This window comes from Rhincodon typus, chromosome 8 (genome assembly GCF_021869965.1).
Source record: "Rhincodon typus isolate 14 chromosome 8, sRhiTyp1.1, whole genome shotgun sequence".
In the NCBI taxonomy this organism is placed as follows: Eukaryota; Metazoa; Chordata; class Chondrichthyes; order Orectolobiformes; family Rhincodontidae; genus Rhincodon; species Rhincodon typus.
In genome coordinates this window covers 11,812,315-11,832,385 of record NC_063339.1, presented here as the reverse complement: position 1 = coordinate 11,832,385, position 20,071 = coordinate 11,812,315, and the positions used below count along the sequence as shown (strand labels likewise).

General features: G+C 41.3%; 2 protein-coding genes across 7 annotated transcripts in view; one reads left to right on the top strand and one right to left on the bottom strand.

The window, feature by feature from the left end:
- The window catches only part of LOC109911155 (poly(A) polymerase type 3), a 328,417-nt gene that overhangs the window by 10,238 nt on the left and 298,108 nt on the right, over positions 1-20,071 (top strand). The window lies entirely within an intron of this gene.
- The window catches only part of LOC109920787 (exportin-1-like), a 62,063-nt gene continuing 43,510 nt past the window's right edge, over positions 1,519-20,071 (bottom strand). The window contains exons 13-15 of the mRNA XM_048599978.1: positions 18,647-18,809; positions 16,711-16,807; positions 1,519-10,223 (exon numbers count right to left, since the gene is read on the bottom strand). Coding sequence (XP_048455935.1) covers positions 10,077-10,223; positions 16,711-16,807; positions 18,647-18,809 — 407 coding nt within the window. The 3' untranslated portion in view covers positions 1,519-10,076. The remainder of the gene's footprint in view (positions 10,224-16,710; positions 16,808-18,646; positions 18,810-20,071) is intronic.

Sequence of the window (20,071 nt, the reverse complement as noted above, 5' to 3'; positions counted from 1 at the left end):
TTTCCATCTGCCAGACCTTTGCCCACTCACTTAACCTAACTATATCCCTCTGCAGATTGTGTCCCCTGCATACTTTGCTCCAATTTCACATTTCCTTCCCGAAAATTAGAAAAGGAACCAGATAGGTTTTCACACCCATTTATAGTCATAGATTCGAGTCACACAGCATGGAAACAGACCCTCAGTCCATGCCAACCATAATCCCCAAACTAAATTAGTCCCACCTGCCTATACTTGGCCCATATCCCTGCAAACATTTCTTATTCATGTACTAATCTAAATGTTGTAACTGTACCCACATCCACCACTTCCTCTGAAAGTTTATTCCACACACAAACCACTGTCTAAAAATACTTAACCCTCATGTCTTTTATTAAAATCTTTCTCTTCTCATCTCATCTTAAAAATATGCCCTCTAGTCTTAATCTCCCACCCCTGGGAGAAGATACCTGCTGTTCACCTTATCTATACCCCTCTATTTTGTAAACTTGTACAAGGTCACCCCTCAACCTCCTGCGCTCCAGTGAAAAAGTCCCAGCCTTTCTTTATAACTCAAACCTTCCACACCTGGCAACATCCTTATAAATTTCTTCTGAATCCCCTCCATCTTGATGATATCCTTCCTTAACTGGGTGACCAGAACAGGACACAGTATTCCAGAAGAGGCCTCAGCAAAGTCCTGTACAACTTGAACATGACTTCTCAACTCCTTTACTCAAAGGACTTCACATTGTTATATTTCAGAGTGGAGGGGCGACCCTTTACAACTGAGATGATGAGCAATTTCTTCAGCCAGAGGGTGGTTAATTTACAAAACTCATTGCTGCAGAGAGTCGTGGAGGCCAAGTCGAGTGCATTTAAGACAGAGATAGATATAGATAGGTTTTTCATTAGTCAGGAGATCAAGGGTTATAAGGAGAAAGCAACAGAATGGGGTCAAGAAACATATCAGCCATCAAATCGCAGAGCAGACTCAAATGGGCCAAATGATCTAATTCTGCTCCTTCATCTTATGGTCTCAATTTAGGTTTTAAAATGAAGTTTTGCAAAGAGGCCAAAATGTCAGCAAGACCTTTCTTCTAATAACGTTGTGCCAACTCCTTATGGTCAGTACCTAGGGTATGAGGATTTGAAACATGATAATGAAGTAGCACTAGTTATGAGAGACAATGGCTAATGCACAGAGACTGGCATCAACCTCAACTCGGTGATAGCATAAAAATCTGGGCAAGCACTGTTCAGCATAGTACTGAGGGAGTGGCACCCGTTCCTTATTACGGGTAGTGAAGGGGCCTACACTGACCATGTTTGAGCAAAAGCAAGGAAATGCTCCCCCCCAACAATCTCAACTTGCTCCTTCAGTCAGCATCACTACATACATTGGCTGACCATCTTCTCACAAAACACTGCTGTGTACAAACAGGGCTGCATTTCACATGCTCCTCACTTGCCATTGTGACCATGCCATCCAACCTCAGGAACATAACATATGAAAAGATGACAAGAGGAGCAGTTGACTTAAGGCAGTTTTTTTTTAATATTTTAGTCCCAGATATGGGACAGAATATTTATACATAAAAAGGTACAATCAAGCACTCCAATTAAAGAATGCTAGCCATTGCTTCCAAAAGATTTAGATGAAGCTCTTCACAAATCAGCATTGAAAGATCTTAGTTACAGTCAACCAAGCAAGCTCAGTGCGGACTATACATTGTAAGTTCCACTGATCATACTCTGTTTCCAAATAGAATACCAGGGATAAAGAATCTCTCTCATGCATACACACACACACACACACACACACACACACACTCTCTCTCATGGATCCTTAAAACGGCAGTTAAGTTTCTAATTACTACAATCATCAGACAGTTAAAGTCAGCTACAGAAGTTTTCTAAAAAAAAAAATCCAGGCATCAGTATTTTCATGAAACACAAAGATACACTTGCCAATGCACACAGATCACTAATCAATTAGGATGGGGTACAGATGGTTGAGAGAAAGACAAGACTGAATGTTTTCTTAAACTTGAAAAACAAAGTTGGTCTATTAACTTGTCAAAAATGTTAAAGATTTATGATCGCTGACAGTACACTTCAGCGCCTTTTAAAACATTTTTGGTAGCAATTTTATGTTAAAAATAATAGCTATTATAGGAATTGGTCCCTCTCTGTAATCAGTCTACAATACACCCTACTTGAATAGGCAATAATGCTTTGACTGCAATTCTGACAAAAAGGGAATTGTTTCAAGAGGTTCATATGTTTGGGTGTGTCCCCATCCATATTGTTTAATGTATTAAAAAATGTGGGCCCTGAAAGTTGTCCACCTTCAAATGATTAGTTTAAACTTGATGTTAACTATGTATGTCAATGAAATTAAACAACAAGTATAGAGGGCTGATTGTTAGTTTATGCTTTCTCTGTCCAAAGGGGAGGGACACTAGTTGTAGCTGAAGTACAGGATTAATTTGGAGAGATGAGTTGCTGAGAAAAAAAGACAGAACAAATCTCACATTGGCTCTGGAATAGAGGGAATTCAAAGTAATGAACTGTCTTTGCTCATTCTGTGCTTTTCATTACATGAGACCAACTTCTTCACATCATTGTCAGTAATTCCAAGTCAGAATCCCAATACTTCCACACCACACTAAACATTTTAATAAAAGCAAACAGTCCAAAAAGTATATGGTCTCTGCCATAGTAAAGTTGACATTTACACAGTCACTTCCTTTTATACAGAAAAAGGAAGCCCTCCCCAAACAGTGGGCCTTGAGAAGCTGTCTCTAATAGGCTGAAAACTGGCCAATCACATATCACCCAATCTTTCAGCTAATTCTGATGCAGTTGAACTAGACTAAAAACAGGAAAACAAAATCAAGACCAGTTGCAGTAATAATACAATTTAAAATGGAAAATACTTTGCATAAAACTCATTTCTTAAGAGTACAAAAATGATATAATATTGAAAATACTGTAATTAAAGCAATAAATCACTGAAGGGCCATGTTGTATTTATCCTGAATAACAGAGGGGAAAACTGATCTTCTGGTCTACGTAGAGTGTTAACACAAGTTTTCCGATTATTAAGATTTGGAATCAAGAATGCCTTTCTTGTTCTGCACAATTAAGGACATAAATAAATGTGTAGAACGGTAACTTATAAATGTAGGATGCACAGATCAGCCTCCTTGTTCAATTGTCATACACTTGTAAAACAAAACAAAATACCCATTATTCTGACAGCCGCAAACAAAACCCAGCTCAAATTCATGCTGTTACTTTGTTCCCTATTAAAATGACTACCTGGGGCAATTCAAAATTGAAACAATACTCTCATTCTTGTAGCTTTGTAACAGAGAGCAAAAAGTGGGGAGAGAATTTCCAGAAATGAACTACTAGATTTGCTTTGTTGGTAGAGGTATCATCCAAACTAAACGGCATGTAAATGCATCAGGAAGCTTCACCTCTTGTGTGCTCGTTTAACGCGCACACAGGTACAGAAGCAGATCTCGGCAAAAATGACTTAAGCCCCCAATAATTTAGAATTTGAAGGGAGCGGCATGTCTGCATGCACTAATTCACACAAGCTGGAAAAGGCTCAAAGATTTGTACAATTGCTGTGGAAAATAACATTCACTTTAAAAAATGTAAAGCATTAATGAATAATCACACAGTCTCTTCACACATCTACTCAATATATTACTGGATAAGATTAAAACGACAATATCCCTGTTCTCAAAGATACTCCACTATTAACAGTAAATCTTAAAAACAAAATTGAACACATTTAGAAACGAGATAGACTATATTTAATAATTAATCTTAAGAATGCTCAAATTTTGAATATAAGCATTTGAACTGCAATCCTCTCCTGTATGATTCAAAAAGCAGCTTTTAGATATTAAAACTGCACCAATAAAACGTGCAAGTTTATTGATTTGACTAAAGTATCAGAAGTTAAGGTTAGTTTCTGCTCAACAACAAAAAAAAAACTTCTGATCCATACAAATAAGAACCAAACATTTCTCATTCCCTTCCCACACTTTAATTATACACTACACTGGCCAGAGTGTGTTCCAAGACAGTAAAACATCTCCGACTGAAGGAGAGGTTAAATTAATCCTTCAGTACTACAGACCCTAAACAAAAAGTTGAACCATTTTTGTCTTGCACTCATTAAGACAGACACAAAGCAGCCAAAACTGTCACAATTTATACCACAGAAAACAGATACTGATTGGGCAAGGGGCAGAGTCACTGCCAATGAGAAAGCAATAGGAAATATTCCATGACCAATCTCAGCCAAAAATCAATCAGTACCCTTTTCTCCTACAATTGTTGTCTTAGTATACAATTTTGCATTCTTTCAGTTGTCCTAATGAGTGCAAGATGAACAAGCTTCAACAGACTTCTGTTTTCAGCGATGTTCACTTGTTAGCATGTTGTTCTCTGTGAACCGTTACCACAATGAGTGCATCTTACAGTACATACAATTTATGGAAAAGTACTGCAAAGCTGGTCACAAGGAGAAGGGAATTAAAAGGGATTAAACTCGCACTGCTGACAAATCTAGATGGGCCAAATGGTTAACCAATAAACTGAAACGTCCACAATCTTAATGATAATCTTGGGATAAAGTGATTGATATATTGATTCCCAGATGGAACAGTGAAGGCAAGGAGCTCTGGAACTATTTAGAATACATGTGAATTTTGCATTTGGGTGGTAAAGGTACAGAGGAAAGAAACAATTTAAGACTTCCTGGCTGGGTGAATGCTTTTCCTCCTAAGTAAATGTCACTATCTAATACACTTGTAGGTTCCAGTGTATAAGCTTACCTGCCCATCTCTCTCCACGCACTCCCAACCCCCACCACCACCTTTTAACTCTCTCAATGCAACACTAACGTAGTTTCAAATCGACCCAGACACTGGTTTTCCATTCACTGGAGCTTGTTTTAACGACAGTCACTAAATCCGAATGACAATAGATTGGGAAAGGGGGAAGTGTTGTTTTATACCAGTTGCTAAAGTAAACCTGCAGGTGCAGCAGGCAGTGAAAGTGGGAAATGGTATGTAGGCCTTCATAGTCAGAGCATTTGAGTACAAAGAGCAGGGATTGCTGCAACTGCAAAGGGCATGGGTGAGATTACATTCGCACGAATGTGTGCAATTTTCATCACCTTGTTGGAGTTACTGGCTACGGAAGGTGTGCAGCTGACTCCTGATGTATGAAGAGACAGATGAGTTAAAAATATATTCACTGGAGTCAAGAATAATTTGGGGGAGGGAGAAGGGGAACTCAGAAACCTATAAAATTCTAATAAGAGTAGTCGGGCTAAACGCAGGAAGGATGTTGACGACGACCAAGGTAGTTCAGAACTAGGGGTGATGTTTCAAGGATACAGGGTAGGCCATTTAGGACCGAGACGAGGAAAATTTCTTCTACCAGACAGCAGTGAGCCTGTGGAATTCTATGCCACAGAAAGAAGCGGAGGCCAAACAAAACAGTGAATGTTTTTAAGAAGGAGTTACATTATAGTTGTTTGGGCTATAGGGTCAAAAGGATGTGTGGAGAAATTAGTTGGATATCAGTCATGACCATATTGAATGATGGAACATGCTAAAAGCAAAAGGGCCAAATAGCCCACTGCTGCTCCTATTTTTTATGTTTCTGACCTTAGGCCAAAATCTCAAGATTTTAAAACGACTAGAAGTGAACATCTCCGCAAGTTATGTTGCATAAAACTAGTCTGATAACAGATTTGTTCACTATTTTTCATTTTTAGAAGAAAAATTTTAAGGTTGATAATTTGAATGGTGCAGCTTCATACCGACTTCCTAAATTATATCCAGTCACTTACAATCATGCATCAAAGTCCACTGCTGAATAACATCTCTGAATGAAGCCCATCAACTCCACGGAGTTCACTGGAAACATGCCACAGCTGGCTCTCATCAACACTGAATAGCAATTTCTAAAATCACGTTCTATTTAAAAATACATAAAATATAACCTACACTCTCCATATATCAAATCTGCATACAATGCTCCTACAAAAACTCAAAGAAAAGACGGACTAATGTCTGTCTTTAAAGCAGTACAAGGAGACTAGAAAGCACACATCTCTACCCCAGACTAATTAGTAACACGCCTTGGTTAGAATGAGATGAGATTCCACTCTGCTTCCCTTAACTCTTGGTAGCTGTAACCCGTTTAGTGATAGAGAAAATAAAACCAGAAATTGTTTCCTACCCTTTCCCCACACCCAAGAAAGTCCAATTAAAATAACTAAGCAAAAAGTCAAGAGAATGCATCTCTAACTAGAAACTAACCAGTCCATACAAACCCAATACTGCACTGCGGAAGCAAGAAATGTTGCTAAAATTAATGCAAGCCTGTAGAAGTTGAAATCTTGATTGCAAACAACAGCATCTATCAGAGGAGTCATTTGCATTGCTCGTCACGTTCTTTTTTAAAAATGCACCAAAATATAAGAAGTGCACATAAAAACACACATGCAATCACACACGCTCTTCTCAAAGCCATACACAGTGGCACACGCTTTATATATAAAAAAAAAGTTTAAAAACATTGAGGTCCTTCTGTATTTGGGTGACTCCTCATGGAGGAAAACTGAATAGTTTAAAACAAAAAGTAGCATAATTATATGTTAAACAAATCGCAGGTTAGAGTACAAGTCAGTTTAAAAATAAAAATACAAAAATGCAAGATACACTGCATGACACACTCACCAATAACTACCATCTAATTTAACTAAAATCTTATTAAAAAAATAACATTTCTGTTCTAGGCATCTTAATTACAGGCTGTACAGTTTTTTTGAACAAAGTGAGGGAGGTAATTGACTTTTGCAGGTGGATGCAGGTTGCTTCCAATTTCCTGCTACAAATTCAATTGAATAAAACATTTGTAATACAGTGTAAATCAACAAAATTACAGGTTCTTAAACAAGACTTTCTGTACAAGTACCGAAAAGACACAGCAGTCAATAATCACCTCCTCGAAGCATTAAACGTAACTAGATAAACACAAGAGAACAAAAATTTACATGCACGCATATTAGGTGGACAATACTATCTCGCTGTATGTATGTACGAGACACACTGCGGGCAAAAACTAAGAAAGCTCATGTTCCTGTGACAGCCATAAAACTAACTTAATCCTCTCCTCTTCACTGGCACAGCTTCAATGTGACATGGGACATAGGAAATGGAGTGATACTTTAAAATGAAATTAGCCATCTTTCTCTCAGGCAGGCCCACACTAAACAAAAGCGATATCTCAAACTGATTATCAAATTAATTTAGATTAAGAAGTGTAGTCACAGAAAAATTACCAGTCAAAAGTAGCCTGCACGCCGGTATAGAATGCAGCTGCAGACATTTTAGGGCTAAATTAAAGTAATTTTTGGAGTGATTAAAATTTTGCATGGAAGTGGTGTGTGCATTTAGCACAAACGTCTTTGTATTGCGACTAGAGCAGCTGCATCTGAATAAAGTCATCATTTCTGGATTTATCAGCTTTGAGTCATTTTTCTTCTGAATGCAGACAAGGATACCAGCTTTACAAAATAAACCTAGATCTACAGTCCACTCCACAAAAAGCATTGCATTTATTCCATACGTCTGTGACCCAGAGTGTGGGAAAACTTCCCATATTTTTGATACAGCCCAGGTGAAATACCTTAAAGAGCAAGCAGAGATAGCTGGTGAAATGGTGATTTTAGGTAAAACGGGGAGTAGAATGAAAAATCGATCATGAAACATCCTCTACCCTTAATGCAGTTATGCTACTCCATGCTTTGAGTAATTAATTCCATCGTTTCGATCGTGTGGGCTACATTAGGATCTCAGAAAGCATGACACTGTTCTCCCTTCAACAAGCAATTCACACCTTACTCGTAAAGTTTAAATCAAAAGTAGACCAGACACCACTTAGAGATTTTGTCTTAACAATGGGAAACACAAACTAAGCTTCCCTTAGTTATTTCTTTGAGGGTTGGAGCAGAAGGACTGAGAGGGAAACTAAGATGAAACAGAAGTCGAGTGACAGAGAAAATAAACTGCTCAATGATTCAATGTTGGAGGAGTGAGGTTTGGGTGGCGGAAAGTGCAGCTTGCACGGGCTGTAAAATGGTATATGTGGGTTTGGTTTCTCAAATTAAATATTCCCTGGCCTCCCACCCCATCCCATGTTACAATCTTTGCTGAGCAATTCAAGGTGACAGGTTGCAGCACACTTGATAGCATGAAAACACTGTGGATTATCCAAACTTCTCAGTCAGATTGCACCATTAGAACACAGCCCACACTGGGTGAATGACCAGGATGTAAACAACGACTTCTGGGGTTTGGTGTGTGGTGGTGGTGGTGGTGTGGGGAGGGGATGGGGGTTCCACTCTGATGCCTTTCAATTACTGTCATTCAATCAAGAGATCAACGTTAAAGACAGAGGAGATAAACTGTGACCGAAGTAAAGTGTGCAAGATCCCTCTTTTGGACCCAGTCATGAATTCCCTCTACCCAGACCTTTGTTACACGGAAGCTAACAAACAAAAGTTTCCAGAAACATCATCAATCTCTTCATCTCCTGCCCAGAACAAAGTAGCAAATGGCACCCACTAACTCCATAAATCTCTAACCAGATTTGATTTTAAAATCAAAAGCAAATTCAGCTTCACGGGATGGGTGGAATTCAAATTCATGGCTACGGTGTTCACACACAGGTCAGATGGAGGGGAGTGGTGGGGGCATGGAATAGCTGTGACCTAGTAAATGGTGGAGCATGCTTCAGGGCCAGAACTTTCTACTTCTGCTCCTGGTTTGTATGATTGTCACTTAATTTTGTTTTTGAATAAAAAGCCTTTAAATTCAGTATTTATGGGTTATGGGATTTCACACAAATCAATCAGTCAGTCAATCTGTATAAAAAAGGAGGGAACTCGATAATATGGCAAACCTGAGTAAAGTTTCTTGGGGAAAACACAGTAGGTCAGGCAAAAAGAGCCAACACTGCGCTTTCATGAGGATTACAAAGTACGAAAGGCAAAATCACAAGGCTAACTCAAGTTGGCCCTTTTATAAACTCCAGTTTCCTCCCCAACAACGATATGGACAAGTGTCCCAAACATTCTACACAGGCACACGCAAACATTTTGCACGATGACCTGCACTTTTGGCATCAAACAGAATGTTACTTAAAAACCGGGAGTGGTAACATTCATTAAAAAAGTTTCCAAACCTTTGTGTCACCCAAAGAGAATGCTTGTTTTCATACCAGCAAACTATTACCCCAGTCCAATCCAACCCATCACCTTTCGAAACTTCCACAGAATACTACTGCAATGAACCCTGCCAAGATACAAAGGCGAGCTAGGAACCACACAGAGAATTTTATAGCATAAACAGTTAACACGAGCAGGTTATAAAAGAACAAAGTGTATGTCTCAGCCTCTCTTTCACCCAAATACCACGCATTCATTCAGGTCAACAAAAGCATCGCCTGAGCAACCAACCAGATTCAATCTGAGCACGGGCAAATTTTGCATTTTGCCTCAATCTTCACAAAACACTGCGACTTTTAAAGCATTCTGCAGAGACCAATTTTGTGAAGCTAACCAGGCTGGGTTTAATATAAAAACTGAACTAGAGAATGTTTCAAGAAGTTCTACATCATGATTTAAATTGTTGAAATAGCTCAAGTTGTACAACACCGTACGACCCAAAGTGGAACACTGGCTGCAGGTTTAGTTGTCAACAGGTTCACAAATCAGAAATACAACTTTATCCCGGGGAGGAAAAATGAAAAACAGTAGAGCTTTCTCTAACAATACAAAACTCTCTCCTGAGATAATTGCAAGGAAACAAAACATACAGGCTGGAATTTCAATTTTTAAGAACTCCCATCACATCAAACCAATGAAAGATTTATTCCATTTGCTGTCCCAATCACACACATTCACTCGCTGTCCTTGCCTCACTCATTTCTCACCCCCACCCGCGCACCCTCCCTTTCCCCATCCTTTCCTTCTGGTAACACTTGGGGTTTGTTCAATCACACATCTCCTCTGCTATTTCATGTGGGTTTAAGATCCCAGGAACAGTCATTTGCAGCTTTCTCTTTTCCTCCTGGGCCTGGCGCAGAGCTGTTTCCCTCTCCTCCAGGAACAGGTCTGATGTGTCTTCACCACCGAATTCCTAATAAGAAAAAAAAACAAAGATCACCACAGTTACTTTTCCATTCAGAACTCGCGTTGAAGCACAAAAAGAATGCATTTGGCAGCCCTCCCTCCCGTCAGGACTTTGTTCCCTCAAAAAAGTTCCTGGTGAACATCTGGTGCCAGATATAGAGAGGGATACAGAAGCACCGTTTGAAACCAATATAACCTTTAAACAGTTAAATTTCGAGAACAACTTTAAAATTTACATAGCACCTAAACTTAATGAAATGTCTCAAGGAATTTCACAGGAGATTTATAAAACAAATGCTAAAGGCATAAAAACTAAATAGGATGACGCCAGGGACCTGGGTTCAATTCCAGCCTTGGGCGACTGTCTGTGTGGAGTTTGCACATTCTATACGTATCTGCATGGATTTCCTCTGGGTGCTCCAGTTTCCTCCCACAGTCCAAAGATGTGTAGGTTAGGGGGATTGACCATGCTAAATTGCCTGTAGGTGTCCAGCAACGTGTACGTGAGGTGGATTAGCCATGGAAAATGCAAGGTTATAGGTATAGGGTAGGGGAGTGTGTCTGGGTGGGATGCTCTTCCGAGTGTTGGTGTGGACCTGTTGGGCCAAATGGCTATTAGGTTAGATCACCAAAGGCTTGGCCAAAGAAGTAGGATTTAAGGAATGTCTTAAGGAAGGAAAACAAATTTAGAGATGTGCCAACTTGTTGGGGAAGGTGTTCCAGAACTTCAAGCTTAGGGCAACAGAAAGCACAGCTACCAATGATAGAACAATTACAAAATCAGGAGTCCACAAAAGTTAGGGGAACACATTTTGCAGGGTTGAGGTGCTGACAGAAATGGCAGCAATACGGAGGTTCAGGGTCTTAGAGAGATTTAAAAACAAGCACAAAAATTCAACATCATACTTCGTTCAAATGAGACACTTGCATTTTAGGAAACTGCAGGTAGCTCCATGAGGAATCCCTACCACTGTTGACTGTGGTGAAGGTTACACCTGCTAGAATTGATGCCACCATTCCCTTTGCTGGGTTAGAATCTACAAAGTCCACTTGGTCTAGTAACCATGAGGAAGACCTCAAATGTTGGGTCTCAAATGCTTTGAGATCCAAAGCTATTCCTCTGTCAAACCTATGTAATATCATACACTCCTCAACAATTACCCATTTTAGGCTCTTCCACAACACAGGTTGGACACTGAAAAGGACTGAGATGGGGAGGCAGACAAAAAGTGAACAAGGACATGTGAAGATGGGTGAAGGGGCGAGCTGGTGATGTAGTGGCAATGTCACTGGACTAGTAATCCACAGCCCCTGTTCAACACATGTTCAAAACTCACCATGGCAGATGATGAAATTTGAATTCAATATAACTGGAATAAAAAGCTAGCTTAATGGCAACCATGTAACCCATGTGGTTCACGAACATCCTTTAGGGAAGGAAATCTGCCATCCTTACTTGGTTTGGTCTGCATGTGACTCAACAGCCACAGCAATATGGTTGAATTTTTAACTGCTCTCTGGGCAATTAGGGGTGGGAAACGAAAGCTAGAGCAGCCAGTGATGCTCATTTCACATGAATGAATTGAATTGTTATATTAAAAAAAAATTTAGGGAGATAATACTCAGGAAAGGATCTGAAGGCCATGGTACAATGGGGTACCACAGTGGTTAGCACTGCTGCCTCACAGCACCAGGGACCTGGGTTCAATTCCAGCCTGTGTGGAGTTTGCACATTCTCCCCATGTCTGCGTGGGCTTCCTCTGGGGTGCTCCAGTTTATCCCCACAGTCCAAAGATGTGCAGGTTAGATGGATTGGGCATGGGAAATTGCCCATAGTATCTAGGGTGGTAAATGCATGGATAGGATTGGGCTGGGGGGGGGGGGGGGATGCTCTTTGGAGGGTTGGTATGGACTTGATGGGCCGAATGGCCTGCTTCCACACTATTGGGATTCTATGGTAATACTGGTCAGGACCCTGACAGCATGCAATTTTCATGCAACAGAGAGAGGAAAAAAAAACAACAGTTGGAGTTGGTTGGGGAAGATGAGGAGTAAATTAGTAAAAGGGAATGGCCTACAGTTAATATCACTAGACTACCAATCCAGAGATCGTGGCAATGTTCTGGGGTCCTGGGTTTGAATCGTGCCATTGCAGGTGGTGAAATTTCAATTCAATTAAAATTTTAAAAATCCGAAATTAGGAGTCTAATGATGACCACAGATCCATTGTCGATTGTCAGAAAAACCTGTCTGGGTCATTAATATCCTTCAGGAAGGAAACTGCTGTCTTTAGCTGGTCTAGCCTACATGCAACTCCAAGCCTACAGCAATGTGGCTGACACTTAACCACCCTTTGGGCAATTACAGAAGGGCAATAAATGCTGGTCTGGCCAGTGACACCCTCATCCCATGAATGAATTTTTTAAAAATGAATCCAATGGTACAGGCTTTTTCAACACCAGTTGTCTTCCCCTCTCCTGACCTCAAAACGCCTGCTGGGCTGCTAGATCATCAGTACTGGGTACCCACAATGGTACGCCCGCACTCACTGAGCAAATTTATTCCAAATATGAAAAGAATCTGCAACATTAAACACCCAAGTCCAACTACACTCAATGAGACTCATTTAGCGAATTTCGTATCCAGTTGGCAAGCTCACCCTCAGTCCCATATGACCTAACTTTCTAAGGTTTTGAGAATAGATTTCAAGTAGGGCGGCACGGTGGCTCAGTGGTTAGCACTGCTGCCTCACAGCGCTAGGGACCTGGGTTCAATTCTACCCTCTGGCAACCGTGTGGAGTTTGCATATTCTCCCTGTGTCTGCGTGGGTTTCCTCCGGGTGCTCCGGTTTTCTCCCACAGTGCAAAGATGTGAAGGCTAGGTGGATTGGCCATGCGAGTTTGCCCATTGTGTTCAGGGATTGTGTAGATGAGGTGGGTTATAGGAGGGTGGGATGCTCAGAGGATCAGTGTGGACTTGTTGGGCCGAAGGGCCTGTTTTCACTCTGTAGGGATTCTATGATTTTTAGATTTGTAGCTCGGGTTGTGGATGTTGCGGTTGGTTGGCAGGGTAATGAAATGTCTGTGGTACAATGAACCAGCTCAGCGAGCCAACCAACCGCAATGACCTAACTTTACTAATTAGTCTACCACACCGAACACTGTCAAAGGCTTTACTGAAGACCAAGCATATAATGTCTACTCCTGTGGCCTCAACAATCTTCTTGGTTACTTCATCAAAAAAAAACTCAAATCAAATTTGAGAAAGACAATTTCCCTCATGCAAAAGCATGCTGACTCATGGTACCCCCCCAAACACAGAAAAATGGGAAGCCTTCAAAACTGAGATAACGAGAGTCCAGAGAAAGTATGTTCCTGTTAGGGTGAAAGACAAGGCTGGTAGGTGTAGGGAATGTTGGATGACTGGAGATATTGAGGTTTTGGTCAAGAAAAAGGAGGAAGCATGTCAGGTATAGACAGCAGAAAGTGAGTGAATTCCTAGAAGAGTATAAAGGAGGTAGGAGTGTACTTAAGAGGGAGGTCCAGGCTGGCAAGAATAGGACCATCAGATAGCTTTGGCAAATAGGATTCTGGAGAATCCACAGGGATTTTTCAAATAGGTAACTAGGGAGAGAAAAAGGCCCCTTAAAAGATAAGCAAGGCCACCTATGTGTGGAACAGCAGGAGATGAGGGAGATACTGAACGAGTATTGTGCATCAGGTTTACTCAGAGAAGGATATGGAAGCTATTGAACACGGGGAAATAAATAGCAACATCTCGAAAAATGTCCATATTATAGAGGTAACAAGGTGTAGAGCTGGATGAACACAGCAGGCCAAACAGCATCAGAGGAGCAGGAAGGCTGACGTTTCAGGCCTAGACCCTTCTTCAGAAATGGGGGAGGGGGAAGGGGGATCTGAAATAAATAGGGAGAGAGGGGGAGGGAGATAGAAGATGGATAGAGGAGAAGATCGGTGGAGAGGAGACAGACCGGTCAAAGAGGCGGGGATGGAGCCAGTAAAGGTGAGTGTAGGTGAGGAGGTAGGGAGGGGATAGGTCAGTCCAGGGGGGACGGACAGGTCAAGGGGGCGGGATGAGGTTAGATGGGGGTGGGGCTGGAGGTGGGAGTAGGGGATAGGAGAGAGGAAGAACAGGTTAGGGAGGCGGGGACGAGCTGGGCTGGTTTTGGGATGCGGTAGGGGGAGGGGAGATTTTGAAGCTTGTGGAGTCCACATTGATACCATTGGGCTGCAGGGTTCCCAAGCGGAACAAGAGTTGCTGTTCCTGCAACCTTCAGGTAGCATCGCTGTGGCACTGCAGGAGGCCCAGGATAGACATGTCATCTGCGGAATGGGAGGGGTAGGTTGAAATGGTTCGCGACTGGAAGGTGCAGTTGTTTAGTGCGAACCGAGCGTAGGTGTTCTGCAAAGCGGTCGGTGGTGCTGGATAGCTTAAAACGTGTAAAGGTGGATAAAAAAGAAGGACCTGATCAGGTACCCTAGAACTCTGCAGGAAGCTGGGGGAAGTGATTGCTGGGTCACTTGCTGAGATATTTGTATCATTGATAACCACAGATGAGGTGCCGGAAGTCTGGAGGTCAGCTATTGTGGTACAACAAGTCAAGAAACGTGGTAAGGAAAAGCCAGGGAACTACAGACCAATGAGCCTGACATCAATGGCAGGCAGATTGTTGGAGGGAATCCTGAGGCTCAAGATTTACAGTATTTGGAAACACAAAGACTGATTATGGTCAGCCAACATGGCTGTGTGGAGGGGAAATCGTGTCTCATGACTTTAATTGGGTTTTTTTGAAGAATTAACAAAGAGGATTGATGAGGGCAGAGCTTTACATAGGCTTCAGTAAGGTGCTCAACATGGTTCCACATAGCAGACTGGTTAGATCACATGAAGTACAGGGAGAACTAACCATTTGGATTCAGAACTGGCTTGAAGGTAGAAGACAGAGGGTGTGGTGAAGGGTTGCTTTTTAGACTGGAGGCTTGTGACCAGCGTTGTGCCACAAGGAGCAGTACTGGCTCCACTGCTTTTCATCATTTATCTAAGTGATTTGGATGGGAATATAGGAGGTTTGGTTAGCAAGTTTGCGGATGATACCAAAATTGGAGGTGTAATGGACAGCAAAGATTACCTCAGTGTGCAATGGTATCTTGATCAGATAGACCAATATGCTGAGGAACGGCGGATAGAGTTTATTTTAGATAAATGTGAGATGCTGCATTTTGGGAAGGCAAATCAGGGCAGGACTTATACACTTAATGGTAAGGTCCTTGGGAGTGTTGAACAAAAAGAGACCTTGGAGCGCAGGTTCATAGCTCCTCGAAGGGCAGTCACAGGTAGATAGGATAGTGGAAGTGGTGTTTAGTATGCTTGCCTTTATTGGTCAGTGCATTGAGTACAAGAGTTGGGAGGTCTTGTTGTGGCTGTACAGCACATTGGTTAGGCCACTCATGAAATACTGTATGCAATTTTGGTCTCTCACCCATACGAAGGATGTTGTAAAACTTGAAAGGGTTCAGAAAAGATTTAAGCATATTGCCAGGGGTTGGAGGGTTCGAGCAATACAGAGAGGCTGAAAAGGATGGGGCTACTTTCCCTGGAGTGTCGGAGGCTGAGGGGTGACCTCAGAGATTTATAAAATCATGAGGGGCATGGATAAGGGAAATAGACAAGGTCTTTTCCCCAGGTGGGGGTTCCAAAACTAGAGGGCATAGGTTTAAGGTGAGAGGGGATAGATTTAAAAAGGGTCCTAAGGGTCAACCTCCTCATGCAGAGGGTGGTGCATGTATGGAATGAGCTGCCAGAGGAGGTGGTGGAGGCAGATACCTTTTTTAAATGTTGTAATTGTATCTGGATGGGTACGTGAATAGGAAGGGTTTACATGGATATGGGCCAAATGCTGGCAAATGGGACTAGATTTATTTAGGATATCTGGTCGGCATGAATGAGTTGATCAGAGGGTCTGTTTCTGTGCTGTACAGCTCTATGACTACAGCTCTCCCTTCCTTAAAAAGATGATACAGATAATTTTTTAGATATTAAAAAGCATCAAGGGGTATGGGGAGCAACTGGGAATATGGCAGAGATATGATCAGCCACAATCATATGGCCTACACCTGCCCCTATTTTCTATGTTTCAAGTGTGCATTAAATATCTGACCATCATACATTTACACAGTGCATCAAACTGTGACACCCTGAGTAGTTCAAACAACAAATGGTTGCATTCTGGTTACAAACAAACAGTTTTGGGAAGAAAAAGGGGAGAAATTTCAGCCCCAAAGCTTGCTGCTTTTTTTGAGAGGACAAGAGCAAAGCAATTAGTCTTGAACCCGTAGGTTGCTGAAAGCACCATTACAAGGCATATGTTTATAAATCCTTAATGTTGCTTAGCTACAAGGCACAATTGCTCAAGGGAAGGTGTTTTTGTTACAGATTCCCCATCCACAGCAGGACTTGCTGCATTCAGTTCTTACCTTTATCTGTACAAGGAAATCTCTCAGATGCTCTTTGAAAGATGGAATGTCTTGGTTTAGGCTGAACAAACCAGTCACAAAAACTTTGATCTGTGCACTGAGACATGAAAAGAGAGAGAACAGAATTTTTACACCTCCTTTTATCTTGCAATTCTGAACAGTGAAAGCCTAACACACAAGCAAAAATTAACATTTCTGTCCCAGCTACAAATTGGTCCATGGGGGAGAAATTCAGGCAGTGAAGATTGATGTCAAGTAACAGAGGGCTGGACATACATAGCACCTCACGAGGTACGGAAATACTTCTCTCTCCAAGCTACACAGAATCCTGCCTTGGAACTATATTGCCGGTCCTTCACTGTTACTGATCCAAAATTCCGAAATTCCTTCCTAACAGCACACACAGCAACACCTTAAGGAGGCAGCTCATTACCACTGTCTCAAGGGCAACAAGGGATAGGAAAAGAGGGAGGTCCAAAAATGAATCAACATAGATTTTAAAAATCTGCAAAGCTCAGCACAAAACCCACCAATTTCAACTGCATTTTCTCTGACAAAGGAAACAAAAATGAGGTGAGAAAACAGCTACAATGGGCACTGAAGAGAGAGGAAAAAAGAGACAAAGGATTGAGACAAAATAGTTAGGTTGCAACAGAAGACAAAGCAAGAGAAAGATATTTTTAAAAAGGAACCAAAAACAACTCCAATGTCTTCCATTGGTAGGGGTCTCCAACACTGACCCTCTGACTCAACTAAGTATCACACCATGTCAATTTGCTCTAGTTTACACTGTAGGAGTAATTCAAACAGGAGAGAAAAATTCTTTGCAATAAAATGTCAAAAATATATCAGATGACAAATTCATCCAATAGGATCAGTTAAAGAGCAGCTAACCACCTCTGTGGCTGCATATCATAACTGAACCTATTGAGTGCCCACTGCAAGGACTCCACATCATAGAACATTTTCCATTACCCCATGTACAACAGGATATCTCAAACAAAATGTCTAAAAAGTAAACATGATTCTACCCCAAGGCCGAAAGCCCAATTATTTGGATTCTCAGTCTTTCCCCACAGACACAGGTGGCATTTATATAAATAAATAGCAAACTCTGGTTTTGTTATCCCTCATCATGTGCCCACAAGCTCAAGGTGAATAAGTAAATGTGTAACTCCAAAAAAAACTCACATCTTGCATTCAGTCCAGTCATCAACTTTAACACAGTTACTATCAATTAATTGATTCATGTTTGTTCTGCATGTTTTAGAACAGTCGCAAAATTGAATCTAGCAAGAATGGAATGCGATCTCCTTGCTTCACAAAGAGAATTTAAGTTGATTATAGAACACAGCACAAAAGGCAGACAAAGCATTAAATCAGCATTGCATGAATCATCTGTGATTAAGTTTACCCCCTCGTTTCACCAAAGTAGTGGGGCTAGCTTGAAGATGAAAAGAAAAAGAGCATGCACAAAAAAAAAGATGAAAGAGAAAAACAAAAAAAGGTTAAAAAAAAAGAGAAACAACAAACAAAAAAATTAAAACCGAAAGAACTGCAGATGCTGGAAATCAAAAACAGAAATTTTTAGAAAACCTCAGCAGGTCTGGCAGCATCTGTGGAGAGAAATCACAGTTAGTGTTTCAGGTCCAGTGACCCTTTCTCAGAGCGCAAACAAAAAATTGATTTTATCCTAATTATTATTAGTCTCAACAGCATATTAATGGATCACTCCTCGGCACCAGCTCGCAGACATGTAGTTAAGAATGAAGGACATGATCATTTTCATAATCACAGCACATCAAGCAGCGGTATATTCCCCCTGCGTAATCCACTGGACTTGTGCCACATGATCAGTTAACTCAGCAGAGAACAAAGACTGTGGACAAGAACATCCTTGGCTGAACTATCACAACTCTCTCTGAGCAGTACTCACTCTTGGAGGTGGGGGAAAGCGGTTTTCAACAGGTTGGCCACAAACTCTTGGACGAAGATCTGATTGTTCATATTGGGTGTCGCTGGGCTCAAAGACAATGTTATCTTGCCGTCCTCCACTAAGCTGAACATGTACGCCAAGATGGTGGCGTGCATAGTCAATCCTGGAAAGGAGGAATTAAATGTTTTTAAAAAGACGTTAAAACACATTCATATAATCACAGTCAGATCCAAATTATACAACCAATAATTAAATATATTCTTTGTTTATCTCCCCTCTCCTGGGCTACAGTTCTAAAAACATTGACAGCCCCTTATCAGCAATTTCAGCCACATGGCAGCTCTATAGAGTAGCACTTTGGAGCCCAAATTTTCCACATTTGAGCAAAACCAACAAAATTTGGAAACGTGCTGCCCTGCGAGTGTGGTGGAGGTGGATTCCAAACCAGGTTTCAAAAGAGCTTAACATATATTTGCAAGTGATGATGAATTTAGAGGGTTGCGAAGACAGGGCTGGAAAATGGGACCAAGCTGGGTAGCTCTTTTGGGAGCCAGTACAGCCACGATGAGTCAAATGGCCTACTTTTCTACCACAAAATTCTATGAAAATCTAGACAGATATCCCAGCGCAGTACAGGGAGTACATTTCCACAGTGGCGACAGTGCAAAAGCACTTTACTGGTGGCAATGCACTTTGTGACATGCCAAGATTGTGAGACACTATTCAAACCTAAGTACTTCTCTTCTGTCTTCGCCAAGTCCCTCCCCCGAATCAAATCAAGCCTCAAACAGAAGGATTTGCAGTTACACCCAATTCCATTCTCACCTGAATTTCCAAGTACAAAACTTAGCCAATGGGAAACAAATAGCCTCAAATTCTCACTCCCACTCAAACTGTACATAACTCCATATTATGGGGGAAGATGGTGGCATAGTGGTTGCCACTAGACGAGTCATCCAGAGATCAATCTAACGCACTGGGGTTAGGAGTTCAAATCCCCACTGTGGCAGGTGGAATTTAAATTTAAATGAATAAATCTGGAATTGAAATTATTAAAAACATAATCCATTTGGTTCGCTAATACCATTTTGGGAAAGGAAATCGGTTGTCCATAATTGGTCCGGGCCACATGAGATTCCATACCCACAGTTCATGCAGCAGACTGTTTAACTGCCCTCTGAAATGGCCCTCTCGCATGAGACTCACTTCAATTAGGACAAGTTATTCTGGCCTTGCCAGTGACGTTCACACCTCAAGAACAAATTTTTTTAAAAACTCTCCCATCGTTACATTGAGCTCAGATCAGTTCACCAGGCCAGTGACAGGTGGTGGGATTTTTTTTAAAAATGCATTAATTCTCAGTCTCCCTCTCCAGGATTTTGAAGACTATCCAGAGCAGAAGACCGACCTCTGATTGTTTTAGCT